The sequence below is a fragment of the Pagrus major genome, chromosome 15, assembly GCF_040436345.1.
Source record: "Pagrus major chromosome 15, Pma_NU_1.0".
NCBI lineage: Eukaryota > Metazoa > Chordata > Actinopteri > Spariformes > Sparidae > Pagrus > Pagrus major.
Genome location: NC_133229.1, coordinates 5,718,993 through 5,735,504, shown reverse-complemented (window position 1 = coordinate 5,735,504; position 16,512 = coordinate 5,718,993). Strand labels below are relative to the sequence as shown.

At 41.5% G+C, this 16,512-nt stretch overlaps 1 protein-coding gene across 6 annotated transcripts in view; it reads left to right on the top strand.

Moving 5' to 3' along the window:
• The first annotated feature begins 211 nt into the window (after window positions 1–211).
• kcnma1a (potassium large conductance calcium-activated channel, subfamily M, alpha member 1a) overlaps window positions 212–16,512 on the top strand; it is a 152,703-nt gene continuing 136,402 nt past the window's right edge. For 4 of the 6 annotated variants that reach the window (XM_073481734.1, XM_073481733.1, XM_073481737.1 and 1 more), the window contains exon 1: window positions 212–502. In XM_073481734.1, the coding sequence (XP_073337835.1) occupies window positions 212–502 (291 nt within the window). The remainder of the gene's footprint in view (window positions 503–16,512) is intronic. The other 2 variants (XM_073481738.1, XM_073481739.1) reach the window with 1 other exon arrangement.

Here is a 16,512-nt window from a genome sequence, read left to right as displayed (position 1 = left end):
CACCGACCCGCTGTTTTAGTCAGGTTCGCGTGTGCGGTGTCTCACGCTGTCACGAATAAACAATTCACAGGCTACTAAAAAAACACAGATAGAGACTCCATCGGGTGGGTGAGCATAATCTACAGTGAAGAGGGGGATCTTTTTTTCTTCCAAGCAATATGGCTGGTGAGTGGGGCTGGGGACGCTGGCACAGGCTCTCCAAGACTCCTAAATGCTAGCTGAGGCTGATGGCACCGTTCCCCATGGAAGCGACAGCTCTATGAGGACAAGCAATATCAATAATAATATAAATCCGGACTCTTCAATCTTAATATCCAAGATGGAAGACGTTGTCATCCCGTTCTCGTCTGAGGTGCCCTGCGACAATAATGGACAGCGCATGTGGTGGGCATTCCTCGCCTCCTCCATGGTGACGTTTTTTGGGGGTCTCTTCATCATCCTGCTATGGAGGACCCTTAAATATATGTGGACTGTTTGCTGCCACTGCAACATCAAAAACAAGGTACGGTTACAGCTGTGTGCACAATCCAGATTTTGTAGGAAATCTCTTAAAATAGGCATAAATGTTGGTGTTTTTCTGTGTGACACTGGCCTTCACTGTGATCATTCTGATGCTCTTCCTCATCTGCATCATCTTCACCCACTAAACAGCTACCAAGTGCCAAATTGCAGCGCCTTTTGTAATGAATGCATCCCTTGAATATGATTGTTATCATCCGTTGGCTGTGTTTACCAACTCCCACTCTTGAATGAAGGGGGTGGTGTTGCATGACAGATATGGGTGGGATGAGAGCAGAGCAGAGCAGAGCAGCGCAGGTCTTTCATTTTATCTGGCTTTAACATACATCAGAGTATCCTCGTGCCACTTAACTAGAGGGTGAAAGTAAACGTTTCAGAGGGGGCCGTACTGCTAGTGTCATGTAACCAAACATATGATCCTGCACATACCACCATGCTGTGAGACCTAATGAAGTCTGCTGGGACTTTTCATGCAGAGCAAAGGAACATGAAGGCCCGTCTGTGTACAACAATCCTGCAACATCAAGTCCCTGCAGACATCATTCCTCTGTTTCTGCTGCACGTTAAATGTCTTTGCAGAGTGATGAAGCTAACCTGTCTGCAGGACTAAATAAAGAAATGGGATAAAAAGGGTGACTGCCCATTACTTTGCTCGGGGTGGCCCGCGTTGATGGTGAATCACGGCTGATTCACATGTGTATTTAAGCCTGCTTCATACATGACTCACACACTTGTGTGTAGTGCAAGTGGACCCCTGGCTGAAGAGAGGGCCAGTGAAAAGGTAGTGTTGGCCCAGCATGTTTTATATAGTAAGGCCTACTTGGAATGAGAAAATAATTTGATGTTTTTTAGAAAAAAAGGTTGTGACAGTGCCAATCTGTGTTCGAAAGGAGGATCTAGTGACAGTGATGGACGGAAATAAGAGAGAGTGACGGTGAACTTCTTTGTCCTTGATGTGTCTGGGTTGTGTCCAATTCCAATGGATGAGCCGTGTTCCCTCCTGCCGCTCTTATGTCACGTCCTTTAGGTGGCCTTGGCCCTTTTTCTGCTTTCTGTTTGGTGTTATGACAGGTGGGAGACGGGGCATAGCGTCTTCATGCTTAAACAACAAAAAACAGGAAAAAGCTTTAATTACTAAATGATGTAAGATGCAACACTGAGTATTTGGTTTGGTTTTTAGTGCATCTTTATCTCATGTTCTCTTGTTGGTTGTTCTGGGTCTCTTATGTGTGATATTCAGCGGAGTTTAACCAAAATCTGTCTTCCAAATGAATGATTCTAAAGAAATTTAATCAAATCGAACAAAATCAAGTGATGAGGAGTTCTGCATAAGATTGAACTCCCATTTGATTATTGTAAGTGCAGTTTTGCATATATTTATGCCACGTAAATTGATATCTGAGTGATACTGATCTCAGTCATAAAAAAGTCACGGAAGTGCTCACGTCCAAACATGCTGAACACAAGGTGCTGGACAGAGTTCAAGTGGAAAACAGATAAATAGAGTCCGCACACTAGATAATGCTACCATGAACATCTATGTGGACTCCATTTTCCTGTGATATTGATCTCAATCATATCTCCCAGCCCCACATTCACCAATAAGCACTAAAACCCATTACAGATATGTTCAATTAAGTTATGTTGGCTTTAGCTTTAGAATAGAACACATAACTCAAATCACACCACCTCATCTCAAGTTGAAGCTTTCTTCATTACTTTTGCATTGTCCAGCCAGGTGCAAACAGTCATTCACGATATATGACTTATGATATCAGACAGCGCTGCAGCACATTTAATTGAAATATTATCCAAATCCCAATATTGCCAATCGTGAGTCATAATATCTGTCAAAATAATCCCAATCTGATTTTTTTTTTTATCAACTCGAAAGTACAACGAGGTCTCTAGAATTCAGATTATTTTCTATTCTGCTTGCGAAACACTGCCCCATCCAAACAGCTTATTATTTACACTGAGAGATAATTCAGCCCAGTATGTTACCTAGGCTATTACTTGGCTGTCATCCTCCTGTCATTCTGTTCTGCCCATGGATCCCAGTATCAGAAATGGCATCGAACCATATGTCATCCTTCATACTTCTCATCGTCTTGCTGGGAAAATGCTGAAAATAAACCATGCAAATATAATGAGGTATCCATCTTGTGGCTGCTGGTGGGTATCTTCTTGCATCTCGTCTCTTGTAAATGAGGAGAAACGGTAAAAAAATGAAAGCATGTTTGTGTTGGTGCTCCCTCTCTGTGTTGTGTGTGTGTGTGTGTGTGTGTGGAAGGCATCCCGTTAGGTGACTTTGGTGGGCTTGACACTTGGCTGGAGAGGGAAAAGGCTTGTTAGGAGTATTAAGGAGGGGAAACTGGATCTGTGTTCAGCTGACTAGTGTGGCCGGCTTAGTTGGCATGTGTCAGAAACAGGATGCATAGTTGGCGCGAGGAGAGGGGTTAGGTAGGCTTTCTCTGGCAGTACTGGGAACCTGGAATCAGAGGCAAGGAAATAGAGGTGGAAACTCTGAGAGAGACACAGGAGGAAGTGGAAACAGGGGGTGCGAGGGTGACGAAGGGTTTGAGAGGGGTTGTTGCATTGCATGGTGTCCTCCTGCGCTCTATGGCCGACACACAGCTGTGTCCTAATTCTTTTAAATGCCGCCCTCCGCTTTGAGCCGGCTAATATATTGAGATCATATTATCGTCCTGATATGAGACTATATCACCTTAGATTTTGGAAATGACATAAGTGTTGTCCCTTCCTGGTTTTAAAGGCTGCATTACAGTAAAGTGATGTACAAGCCCGTATTACTTGTTCTAATACCTGTCTTTACCCACTTATGATTTTTGATTTAAACATTTTTTTCCGCATTGATGGCTATGACATTGTTAGACTATCGCATCTGGATTTGTCAAGATCATATCATTAGTTTTGTGCCCTGACAACGGCCATTTACATTTTCAAATTCATCTTCTTTAAAGATAGGCCCTTGACTTTATCCTGGTGGCTTTTAGCAGGTTAGAGTTTGACAAATTCAAAAAATATTCACCAAAAATAAAGATGTCAGAGTTAAAAAAAACAAACAAACAAATAAAAAAAGCCACCCTTCGGGGAACTCAACAATAAACTACAAAAGATAGAATCTCAGTTTGTGAATTTGGTTTCTCAAATCTGTTCCACATAAACCCTCTTCCTTTAAACAAATCAACAAAGGATCTCTGAAGAAGAAAATAAACACTGTAGGATATACCTCGGTACCAGTTAGTCGATTGAGTTTGAGAACACAGGATACGTGTGTGGAAGTGCAGCAACGGGCCACCAGTAAGGCAGCTGTGTCATCTGAGAAAAAAAAAATCCAGAGAGAATCACCGATCCTGCTTTCAATTTTGATGATTGAAATGGAATACTGATTGATTTTTGATTTAAGGATTGAAATCATGACACCCCCACACATTGCTGATTAGTTATCAAAAATCTACCAAAAAAAAAACCAGTAGTCATCCTAACAACATTGTCTCAATATCAATAATGAGCTATTTGGTAAAAATATCATGAGATTTGATTTGTTTATAAGGAGCTTTGAGGAGACAATATTATTGAGGTATTTATCATGTATCACGATATAGCCTCAAATAATTGTGAGATTATTTTAAGGCCATATCGTCCAGCTCTACCTTCTCTGTTAGAATTATAATGGAGTCGTCATGGGTCATCGAGACCCTGTTGGGAGAAGGAAAGAGATACGCAAAGAAAATGTGCAGTGCAACTTTTTTCAAACAGTGTCTATAAAACATTGAATTCGTGCCTGATGGTAACCTGTACCGTCGTGCTCTTATTACTGCAGAGCCAGTAGAACCGGGTCTAATAATCTTTTTGCTTCTGCCTTTCTAAAACAAGACAGGACCGTCGTACAGCAGACAATGAAACCATGTTTTATAGCTCTGCTGCCGTCTCCCGGGTGGACTAAAAAGAAGCAACATACGATAAAAAAAACCAAACAAACGTGTATTGATTTTTCTAACACTGTGCCAGTAATGGCAACATTTATGGCATCATTTATCTGCTGGGTGTTTCGACCATCTTTAAAGCACAAATCAACCACATTTCTTATTCGATTTCTGTGCAAACAGCAGCTCTCAGGCTGCCTGGAGGAGCTTCATTATTTCATTCCCTTTTTAGAGTCAGTGTGCTGCTCAAGACTTCACACATTCTGGATGAGGAGTTTCCTACTAAGGGAAAGACTCAAGACAATGGTTATGCATATGCATGACTGACAGTAATATAAGCACAACCACTCGGTGATACTGAAGTGGAGGGACCCACTGCCATGTTGCGAGGCTTGTTAGCATATATAAGCCTGCTCTGTTTTCTCTCCCCTATGGTCTTGTAGTGTTGCTGAATTTGTAGAGTTTTTGTGCTATTTTCTGTGCTTCACTGCTGTACGGTTATCTAATGGTCTAGTTATCTACTCTGCGTCATGCCACCTCCAGGAGTTCTTATATACGCCTCTGTTATTTGGGATGCGTGGGGAAGAGGAGTATAGCGGCTTTGCATTTGTGGCACCAAACTCTGTTTGAACATGAATGGCACCAACATCTGAAGACGTGGCTTCATTAAAAACAATAGAAGTACCTCACATGGTCTCTAGTCTGGTTAACTGTTTTAACTACATTCCCAGTAACTGTTGGTATATATAGTGAAATCTACCAGAGGGTCAATCAACCAATCAGACACAGCCCAACATCTTTGACTCAACATATTGGAATTAAACAGGACATGAGAAAGGAAATACTTGCACTGATGTATAAGAAAATAACCAGGTATATCTGATCATTTATCTTCATTAGATGCTTTAGTTCATATCGCCCTCGTCTAGTATGTTGCTGTGTTGTTTGTTCAGGCGTGACAAGGTGGAGTTTTAGCCTTTTGTGACAAAGAAATGTCTTTTTTTTTAACTCTGGCAACAAAGTCCCTACAGACTAGAGCTCAGAAGTCATTTCTGCTCGAGCTTACACAAATAGTCAATTAACCTACCCACAGAAAATTCATACGCAATTAGTTTGATAATCAATTAATCATAAAATTCAGCCATGCTCTGATTTAAGCTTCCTAATTGTGAGGATTTGCTTTTTTTCCCTCTTATATGGCAGTGAACAGAATATCTTTGGGTTTTGGATGGTTTCTCAGAAAAAGAAACAGAAGTTGAAGATGAAATTTGGATTTATGGAAATTGTGAACTATTGGTAATGGGATTTTTTGTGATATTTTAAAAATCAAGTAATTGAGAAAATAATGAGCAAATTCTAAATCAATATTGCAGATAATTCCTTAGTTGTGGCCCTAATTTATTGTGTTTTGAGCTGTCAACTATTAATTGACAACTATTTTGATAATCCATTTATCATTGTGAGTAATTTCTTTTTTTAAAAAGCCAAGATTGTTTGATTCTGTCTTTTTTAAATGTGAATATTTCTGGTTTCTCTACTCCTCTATGACACTAAGCTGAATGTGTTTGGGATGTGTGTCATCTTGGGCTTTGCGAAACACTGATCAACATTTTTCACAATTTTCTGTCGTTTTATAGACCAAACACTGAATCAGTTAATAGAGAAAACAATTGATGGATTACTCAGCTATGAAAATAGTTGTTACTTGCAGCCCTTAATCATATTTGATGGAAATCTCTTCGATCTCCTCGCCTCCACTGTTGCTGGTAGCTGAGTGCCTCCACTACAGCTGCCTCCACTACAGCTGCCAGAGTTTATGTTACTTCACACAGTGGAGCCTCTACAGGTGTTTAGAAGACATCTTGAGGTGTGAAGGTGAAAAAGACTGCAGCTCCGCATCAGTCAGGAGGAGGATCTGGCACCTGTCACAAAGCAGGAAGGAAGGAAGGAAGGAGGTGGTTCGCTCGTAAAACTAGCTGATGTGTAACCACAGAAACACTGTACAAGCCAAGTCACAGCGGACTGTCATGGATTTCAATCCAGGCACCAAACTACACATTGTATCTCTGTGTTTTGGTGAGATATATACAAAGTACACCTCCCACCTCACCTCACCTCACCTCAGTGCAACAGCCTCCCCCTCATCCCCCTGAGGTGCAACATGGAGTGTTTTATGTGCGTTTTAGAGCCGTCAGGATCGTATGATTGTTTCCTTACAAGCAAACAGGAAGGCCGATGGAGCAGAGTAGCTGCTCCACCCGCACATTCAACTCTCGCCTCTAAGTGTAAGCTATATGACATTTTGTTGCATTAGTCCTGTTTTGTTCTTACATCTGTATGATCTGTGTGTACACTGCCTCCTCTATCCACAGATATTTTCAGTGACAGACATAGAACACATTTGTTTAGGTATTAGATTATACACTCAAATCTGACCTATATAACATTATATAACAGTATATAACATTTTTTTTCCTTTCTTTGATTTTGCTCAGTGTGATACTGTATCTTTAGCTCATTCCATATTGCCCTTGATTCAAACGTTGGCTCTGAATATTGTACAGATCTTTCATGTATTCTGTCTTTTGTCTCGCTCTGATGCTTCCTCTCCTGCATATCTTCTCACATTTGGTCTTTTACGTTTTCTTTTTTAATAACGCTCATTTCAAAACTGCTATTTTGCCCTTTTATCCTGGATAATTTGTGTTTAGTTTATGTTGTGTCTCGTGTTTGTTTGCCGCCGCACCAGCCCGGTGTCCCCATGGCAATCATAGCATCATTATAGTTTCATCTTATCTAATGAGAGTTTGATGTGCTGTGGGTTGGATCTCCTCGCTGAAGGCCAGACTCTGCCCCTGTGATGTGACTAATAAAGAGATGGGGTGAGGACACATCTGGTGCCCGGGCTCCATTTTCTCTGACCCCTCGTCTGTGTGCAGTTAGAGGGATCATGATAAAGCAAATGTATTATCACTTAACACTTAATAGCTTTAACTTTAAAGGCGGAGAAGCAAATCTGTTTTTTTTAAACCACAAGGAGAAACCCATCTTATGACCGGAGATCTAATGAGATGTGGCAGCCTTGGTGAATTTTAAATCATCACAATGCATCTCCATAATTGAAGATTGTTATTGATTCTTATGCTCGCAGGCTTGGCTTCCACTGCAGAGCCATTAATCAAAGTTTGAAACCCACCTCGGTGCTTGCATGTGTCCACATTTGTGTCCTGCTATGTGACAAGGAAAATCCAAATCTATGGCAGAGTGAACGAGGTATGCTGGGACACTCTTCGGCGTGCTTACCTTTTAAGTGGAATGGATTGTGGAGGTGCCTGCGGAGAGGAACTGTTGTGAGCCTGTGTATTCCTTTGTGCTTGGCAACGGACCAGCTGCATTTCGCCAGAGCAGCATAGAGCACACACCCTGACATCAGCTGTCGCTCTCACTAACCTCGGCCTAACTTGGCCCAGCTCGCCCACGAGCTTATTGAAATCCAGAACTAATTGAAGAAGTAAAAGACAGATGAACCGAGTGCGTGAGTACCACTGGTTCACACAAAACGCTTGATGGAGACTTGTTGTTCACATACACACGTACGCATTTATGTACGCTCTCTTAGTTTTTGATGCCATCTCAGGAATGTGTAGGCGGACTACTATGTTCTTGTGGCCAGTGGTTGACTTGCATGTGTCTTGTCATGTGTTGTTGACACTTGCTGGGAGTGAGCATGCCTCACAGCTGTCTCAGGGCAAAGCGTGACCAGTTTCCACCGCGGCACGCATGCCCTTCCCCTGCCCCCTTTCATAAGGAGAAGCTGCAACTAATGATTATTATATTTTAGTGTTAGTTTAGTGTAACTGATTATTTATTTAGTCTGTAAAATTTCCCAGAGCATGCGGTGAAATATTTAGATTGCTTATTCTGTCCAAAATCCAAAGATTTACAATGATTTAAAACAGAGGTAAGCAACACTTTTCTCTGATATGTGACTGATAATTATTGGACTTGAAGATACAAAAGAACAACACAAGTTGTGTGGGCTTGAGACAAATATTCCTATATTTGTGTGTGTAAATGTTGGAATCTTTGCTGTTAAAGGGCCAGTTCACCCCAAAATCAAAAATAAACATTTTTCATCTGATTGTTTTGGGGTGAGTTGTCGAGTTTTGGAGATATCGGCCGTAGAGATGTCTGCCTTTCCCTTGAGTGTAATGGAACTTAATGGGATTCAGCTTGTGGTGCTCATATTCAAGAGAAGGAGACACCTCTACGGCCAATATCTCCAGAACTTGGCAGCTCACACCAAAACAATCTAGATGGATCAAAGGCACTACAGGGAAAGAAAAAAACTCTTGTTTTTGGGTGAGCTGTCCCTTTAATCTCGCCATCTTGATCTGATGGAAATGATGGGGAAAAAAAGACATTTTACTTTAGCAACACACTGCAGATATAATGTAAGCTTTAACCAACTCAATCTGTCCAGCATCACTGATCAACTTTCTTTTCTCTGCTCCTACATCCTCTGATGTGGAATGTGTGACTCATGAGTTATTCTTCAGTGGAGATCCTCCCTTTTCTCTGTCCTAATCCCTAATTCTCCGGGCCTGATTTGATGGCCATCTAGGGACAACTGTAGTGTGCTGCGCAGATGTATGGTAATCCACAGACAAGGAGAGGCCATATATCAGGCCAGACTATGTATATCATGAGGCAGACGCAGAGGTCAACCCCCCTGTACCCAAACTGTGTGCCCCTGCTGTCATGCTGTTATGTCTTCTTTGGCCAGTCACTGAACTATTAAAAGGACCTCCACGCCCCAGGAACTATTCCGAGGTTAAAGGTCAGAGGGGAAGCATATACCTGGCTCCACATGGGGGAAGAGTGCTAGACTGGCATTCCCATCATTGGAAATGTGTGAAAGGGGTCTAAGCCACCTGATCCTCGCTGAGTCGAAGTGGCAGATGAAATCCATTTGCATATAGATCTGCTGGTTGAGACCGGCTAGGCTAAGCTGGCGAGGGAGGCCTGCAGGAGGGAGATAGCTAGCTAGTGCCTGGCTAGCCAGCGGGATCATGGCTTATGGTTTCTAGACAACTAGCTTTCTTCCTCAGCTGTTGTTGTCCTTAAACTGCAGAGGATGGATGTGTGTGTGTGTGTGTGTGTGTGTGTGTGTGTAGGTTGGACGTTCTCCCTATAGCCAGGTCATAGAAATCAATGGTTTTTAGAGCACTTTCATTGACTAGAAACAAGAATTAGGATGGTTTAATTTTGATAACATTATTTTAATTTGATAATCACATGGATATGTCTTGGTTTGCTGTAGTTAAAAGAAAGACAGTCACGTGTACTTTCTTTACCTATCATTGGCACAACTGCATCCTGCTCTGGAGTGCACGTGGGCCTTACATTGTCTTTTACAGCTTCATTTTTATGCTCTTTAACGTCTCTCAAATCTGGAAATCCATGTGTTTATCTATGTGAGATTATCAAAGAGACAGACGTTAGGAGCAATCATGTCTGATTGAATTCTTCAATCTTGCTGAGCGTCTGCTTATCCATCGCCTATATATTCCACAGATTCTCCCACCATTTTAGATTAAACTCTGTATTCAAGTAAAGCAGTATAGTCAGATATCTATTTTAGGTTTCTCATGCACACGTTTCAAAATACTGGACAGTAATGGGACTAGTTTTTTTTTTCTGGTGCTGATTATCAGGCAGAGCCAGCCATCTCTCCCCCCCCCCATCTTTGTTCTACTCCCCTTCGCCCGCCACACACCCTCAGAAATCAGGGAAGCCAGTGGAGCGCTGATATGTGGACATCAAAACATGGTTAACGTTATAATTGGCGCTTTGAGCTGTGTGCACTGATGCTCAGAGAGCGAGATGAGACAGAGAGAGAAGGATGTGTGTAGAGGACACGGCAGTGACCTTCAGAGATCTCAGCAGGCGGTGTGTGTGCTTCCTGTTTAGAGATCAGCTCCCTCCCTCTTAGCAAAATGCGTGGCCGACCCTGTGGGTGAACATACAGGCACATACCAAGAAGGATGGAAAATGTTACCACCACCGCCACCACTGTCGCCACTGCCCTCAGCAACCTGTCTCAATTAACCTCTAAGGGGTCCAGGCTAATATGCTAATTGTCATTCTCCGAGGCTAACAGCAGGCTCAGGTTTCTCTCTGTGTGCCAGCAATGTGCCTTCATAGCCACCATGCTACAACACTAAGATTGCACCCCATTTGGCAAAAGCCCAGTCAGCGTCTATTAGTTAAGTGAGCACTGGACACTAATAAAATGAAATGTTTTTTATGGTGAGTTACAAGTCGGACTGACAGTGAAGGGCAACCTACAAGCTGAACCCTGTTCAGCCAAAGCGAGCGGGCGTGCTACACAATGATTTTACCTCTTGACTTCTCCTGACATTTCTCAGAGAGGCGGTGTAGAATGAATAGCCCAGCTGTCAATTATGGCCTTGTTTGATGCCTGCAAAAGTGAAATCCCAGAAGGTGCTGTCTCACTCAGGTTCCGTCTGCCGCCCGGCGTTGCTCTGAAAGCTGTGAAATGTATCTAGACGTGAACCAAGCGAGGCAAGCGAGGCCAATTTCAGAGTGACATGAGCTTTGTAAGATGATGCGCCTAGTGCTGAGCCCCAAATGACAGCATGTGTAGACATCATGTACAGATGATGCACAGAGTGCATGGATTCATCGCTGAATGCCTCATTAAAGATGGATGATAATGTAGAGCTGCAGTGTTGCTCTCTGACAGCCTATGCCATTTAGATTAAGCAACGCTTTAATTGGTCAGTAGTTGCCGACTGCCCACCTTGTAAAAAAATCTGCAGAGTGCGATCACATTGTTCAATGCGATAAATAAACAAAAATTTAAAGCCAGTTTTGACTTTTGTCATGGTTTGAGATTTTTGTTTCAGTCCTGTGTCTCCTGTGTTCCTCATGTTCCTTCGTGTTCCTGCCTGTGTTCCCAGAGCTTCTTTTGTATGTGCTTATCTCGTTTTTGTTTTTTTTGTACTTGGGATTTGGCCTCTTTAAACGTGACGGCTTTAAGCATCTAATTATATAAATAGTGTAGTGAAATAACAATAAAGTAATGACAGATGTAGGCTTATGTATTTCAACAATGACAAATAAGAAAAAAATAAACTTTTCCGTGTCCATTTTAAATCCATACATTAACAACATCAATGACAAACAATTCAGTGCAACTCATCGTCTCCTCCACTTATGATGTCCTCTGAGTGTTGATGTCAGTGCTTCTCATAGATGGTTGCTGTTAATGACCCTCATTAGACACTATGTAAATGAATATGCTTGACTGCACAGATGCTTATTCACACAGTCAGCATGTACTTTTACTGACTAAGTCTATTGATTGAGTTGAGAATGACAGGGGCTGAACCCACGCATCTTGTATCTATGTAATAGGCTTCTGTTATGAAGCCGCTTGCCATGGCTTCGGTGCCAGATGTGATGTCTCATTCTTCGGTCCTGTCTTGTCAGATGGACTTGCGCAATGCTTGGAAGTGTACATGTTGCCTGTTAACACCTTCCTCTCTTTCCTGTGCGTAGCTATAGAGTTGTGGATCGATCAGTATAGAAGTGTTTTGCTGCCTGTTTTCCTGTGTTACAGCAGAAATGGTGTGATAATATCAGTTCAGTGGAGGTCAAGTTACAGAAATGCAGCTCCATGGTGATTCTGAAACATTAGAGCCTGAAATGGATTGCAGCATTGTTGACACTCAGCGTACAAATGTGTCAAATGTGAGAACACAATTGATTTTGAATGGCTGGCAGATGCATGTGTGTATGATAAGAAAGTCATTTATAATATTGTTTCAACACTGATGGCCATTACCAGTCACTGAGTTGTTTTCTGTACTGTGTCTATATTAGGATTCACACTCTGGGCGCTTCTGGATAGTTTGTGGTCTGTGTTGAAATGTGTGGTTCAATTATGATGCTGACCAGCGCAGCAGCAGGGATTAGTTCTAATATTCAGGCAACGTAATGCTGTCTATGGTGCTCATGTGAGACATGGAATCCATTGGCCACAGTGACACACAGCAGTTGTGCTCCATCTCTGTGAATTGGCAGGATGTATTAAACATAATGGCCTCAGCTATTCTGCACAAGTGGGGATTTTCAGCACCATGGAGAGCTCAGGAAGGGAGCCTGAGCAAGACTTCTCATGCACATGTATGAGTTGGTGATGTGTACATTTAAACAGTGGTTTTTAGACATTTTATACTTATATTGTGAAAACAATTTGGAATCTTACTGTTTGAATCTTATCATACCAAATTAATTGAAAGGAAAAAAAATCATCCAATTGTATGCACCACTTCAGTTATTTCTTTTCTTTCTGGACATTAGTCATTCTCTAGACCTTGATGAAATATGTGACTTGACACAATTCAGATCAAATTACAGAGCAGCTCATTACTCATGGAATGAACGATGAGTCGGAGACATCACGTCTCAAAGCAGGGTTTAATTGGTTGCATTGAAACCAAGCAGACATGTGAACAGGTTGCTAATACAGCAGCAGTAGTGGTGATGCATGGCAGGACTATCTGAATATCTTTTTACTCAGTGAGCGTTGCACAGACAATGATAAGGAGTGCAGCATCTGGTGGAAAACTGGCCAGAGATCAAAGTCAGGTTTTCCTTCATGCTTTGTACACTCAGTTTATCGCCGGGGCTTGAAACAACACAGCTTCCTCCTTTGTTTTCTTCCTGAATCCAGTGTATGAGAGTAGAATAGAATTTTACTGAGCTAAGATGTACATCCAATATCCTGCAAGTACAAGTGTTGGATGTAACAAACACTGACAATATTGAGGCTAATAATGTAAAGTTTGTCTTAGGAGTGGAGCTAAAGGAAAGACTTTATTCCCTTGGGAGCATTTGCTCAGCACATTTCATGGCAAACTGCTTATTAGATTATGCATAATAGATTACATTATGTGCAAAGTTGACATTTTGGCCTAAGGGGTGCCGCTGAGAGGAAGCTCATGAGTGTTCGAAACCGACAGGGTTCATTCTTTGGGGAGTGTAAATGAACTCAATAAATGTCACGGATAGAAGATTTCTTGTGTCACCAGAAAAATGTTGCTCGTAAAGCAACTAAAACTTTCTGTTTAGGTTTAGGATTATAAGCTCAAAAATAAACTTTGAGAAAATCTGTGTGTGCCTGAAAAACTGAATAAAGCCTGGAATGCCTGTAGTGCTACTTGAAAATCAACTTGGACAAGCTACTTAAAGGCGAGATTTATGTGTGTTTTAAGTTACTATTTTAATCACCTAAAAAGTTTAAGTGAATTTTATTAAAAGCATGTTTGCAGTGTATACTGGTATATACTCTTATTGTGAAAGGTAAATAGGGGAGGAGTCCGTCTGTAAAATGTTGCAATAGGCATGTGAGCGGCATTAAAACTTTGCTGCTCCGGTTCAGAAAACTGATCCTTATCCTCAAAGTAAATGTGTAATTCATAACCCTCGGCTACAGTGTTTAACTTTTCACAACACACACATCCTGTCTTCAATGTCTCTGCTCCGCTCCGCTCTGTGTCCGTCTGGACTCACGCGCTCCCGCAGAGACACACAGTCAACAGAGGAGAGGAGAAAGTCATTGGAAAGGGCAATTGTACATGAAGGCAACAAGCAGCAAAGACCTGAAAATGAACCAGGTGCACATATTTTAAAATAAGAATCCCTTAAATAAATTGTCATGATTAAAAAATTGTGACATTTTTTCAGTAATTTTAGCATTTCAATGTTCAAACTCACCACAGTTGGTAGTGGGCCAGTCCTGAGCAGCAGCCAAAAGCTTTGGCAATAGTCCTCCTTCATGGTAGAAATGTTAATATGTCATATCAGGAAAAGCCCAGGTGTAATTAATAACATCAGTAATGGCTGCATTCCATTTGAATTAACCAGTTCCACATCTTTGGTATTGTTCATGCTGGCTCACTGTTGGCTTACTGGGACTCATAATTAATCTTATTAGTTCCACCTGTGCTTTTCCTGCCATGACAAGTTAAACTGTCCGCTGTGAGAAAGGCCCGTCACCAAACAGCTGAATCCACAGTGTGACCACTACTGTTGATTCTTTTATTACTTCACCTTTTACCTTATTTTTCCAAAACATTTCACAGGATGACCTCTAATCAGGGTCATGTTATATTTGGATCAATACACTTGCCTGTAACAATTAGTAAGATAAGGAACTATTTATTAAAACGTGTCTCTAAAGGTGGCGTGATAAACAGTTAAGTACTTGTAAAAACAATTAAAGGATAAGAGCTTATGTGTCTCACTCTCCCTGTGGGACAGGACAGAGAGATTTATAAACATTTTTGCCAACATTAGTGGTCAGAAGCTCGGGAGCAGGAGTGGGTTGGCACATCTGCAGGAACGGGCAGAAATGGTCTCAATTCTTGGGGGAGTGGGCAAGTTTGTGAAAGAAGCACAGTATCCCTCACAGACCTTTTTATTTGACATTTTAAAAGGGCACTAAGACTCCTGAGGACTGCAGTTATTTGTTATGCCTTGACAAAAAGTGAGAAGATCACTTAGATGTTGAGAAATGTTCTTAAAATCATTGCTGTTCATACATTTTGACACCATTAACAGATTGGACTGGATTTTGGGATAATCCTAGAAGGGAAAAAGTCTAAGTTAAGCTTTCCATCAGTATCAAATATCTAAGAGTTGAATGTAAAGACGGATTCTGAGAGTTCAGGTTTGTAAAGTAAGAGTGATACATGGCAGTAACTTCAGACACAGTTTAAGATATAACCCTTAAAGATTCCAGTCCTTGTTGACTTGACCTTTTCCTGAATTCTGAGTACGTGTCTCTCATCACCTCCATCTCGTTATATAACAGCACTGTGACTGTTCCTTCGTGTGCCATTACTCCCTGAAATATTTAAAACGGATCCACTGACAGAAACTGAGAAAAAAGTTATCTGTCTTGTCATGAAGACTCATATTTGATGAATGATGGTTGTTATCCCTAACCGAAGTGACAAGCACGTGGCATTTCATGTGACTGCTTCACGATAAAAGCCACCACATGTTTTTACCAGTTGAACGGTTTAAATGTGATGCAGCAGAAGCAGCACCATGTGACTTGATACGGCTCTGATATGGATGTAGGCCAGTCAACAATAAACAGTAAGGTTCATGTCATTGTGATAAGATTACAAACAGTAATGCGGGATTACGTGCAGGCATCGTTTCCTGTGTATACTTTGTGCTTTTGAATCCGGCTCAGGAATGGCGGACCCCGCCAATACCAATGAAAACTATTAGAGAGAGAGTTACAGAATGTAAATGCATCGTTGAAAAGAAAATCTGACCAGAATTATTCAAGAACAGGGTTTGATTTAATGAAAAATTTATTATAGTTTTTATTTTTTAATTCCTGTTTTTTTTAAATACAAATTGTGTTACTGTGTATTTCCATAAGCTTGCAATGCCTCCCATTAAAGCCTGTCCCATTTCTGGTAATCATAAGCAAGATATACTGATTGATGGTCAGTATTGATGGACAGAAGCAAATAGGATGCTGAGTTTAGCAGCTTCTGTCCTACACATTATCTCAAGTGAGCATAAGCAACAGAGACATGATGGCAAGTCGATCATCTTTAAATCCCCTGTCCTTCAAGTCTCACTTGTGTTCCCCCAAAAGAGCTACGGTCTGAGAATTTGGATGCCAGGCAAGACTGGGCTCTGCTGGGAAGCCCCTGTTGTTCATTTGGCACCTTTACCCTGAGGGACATAAACACAGAGGGACAGATCATAAGTGATATCACAGATGACATGTGGAAACCTAGCATTGTTGAAACACTGGAAAAGACTTGCCTTCACCAGTCACTCAGGATTAGAGAGGATGACAAGAGAGGGTTGAAGGGGCAAAAGATGGACAGCAGGAAGGGGATGAACAGATGCAATCCTCGGCTGTCTGTTTTTGACAGTTTATGAGCACATTTATTGCCATTTCTCTCTTTATTCCATGATG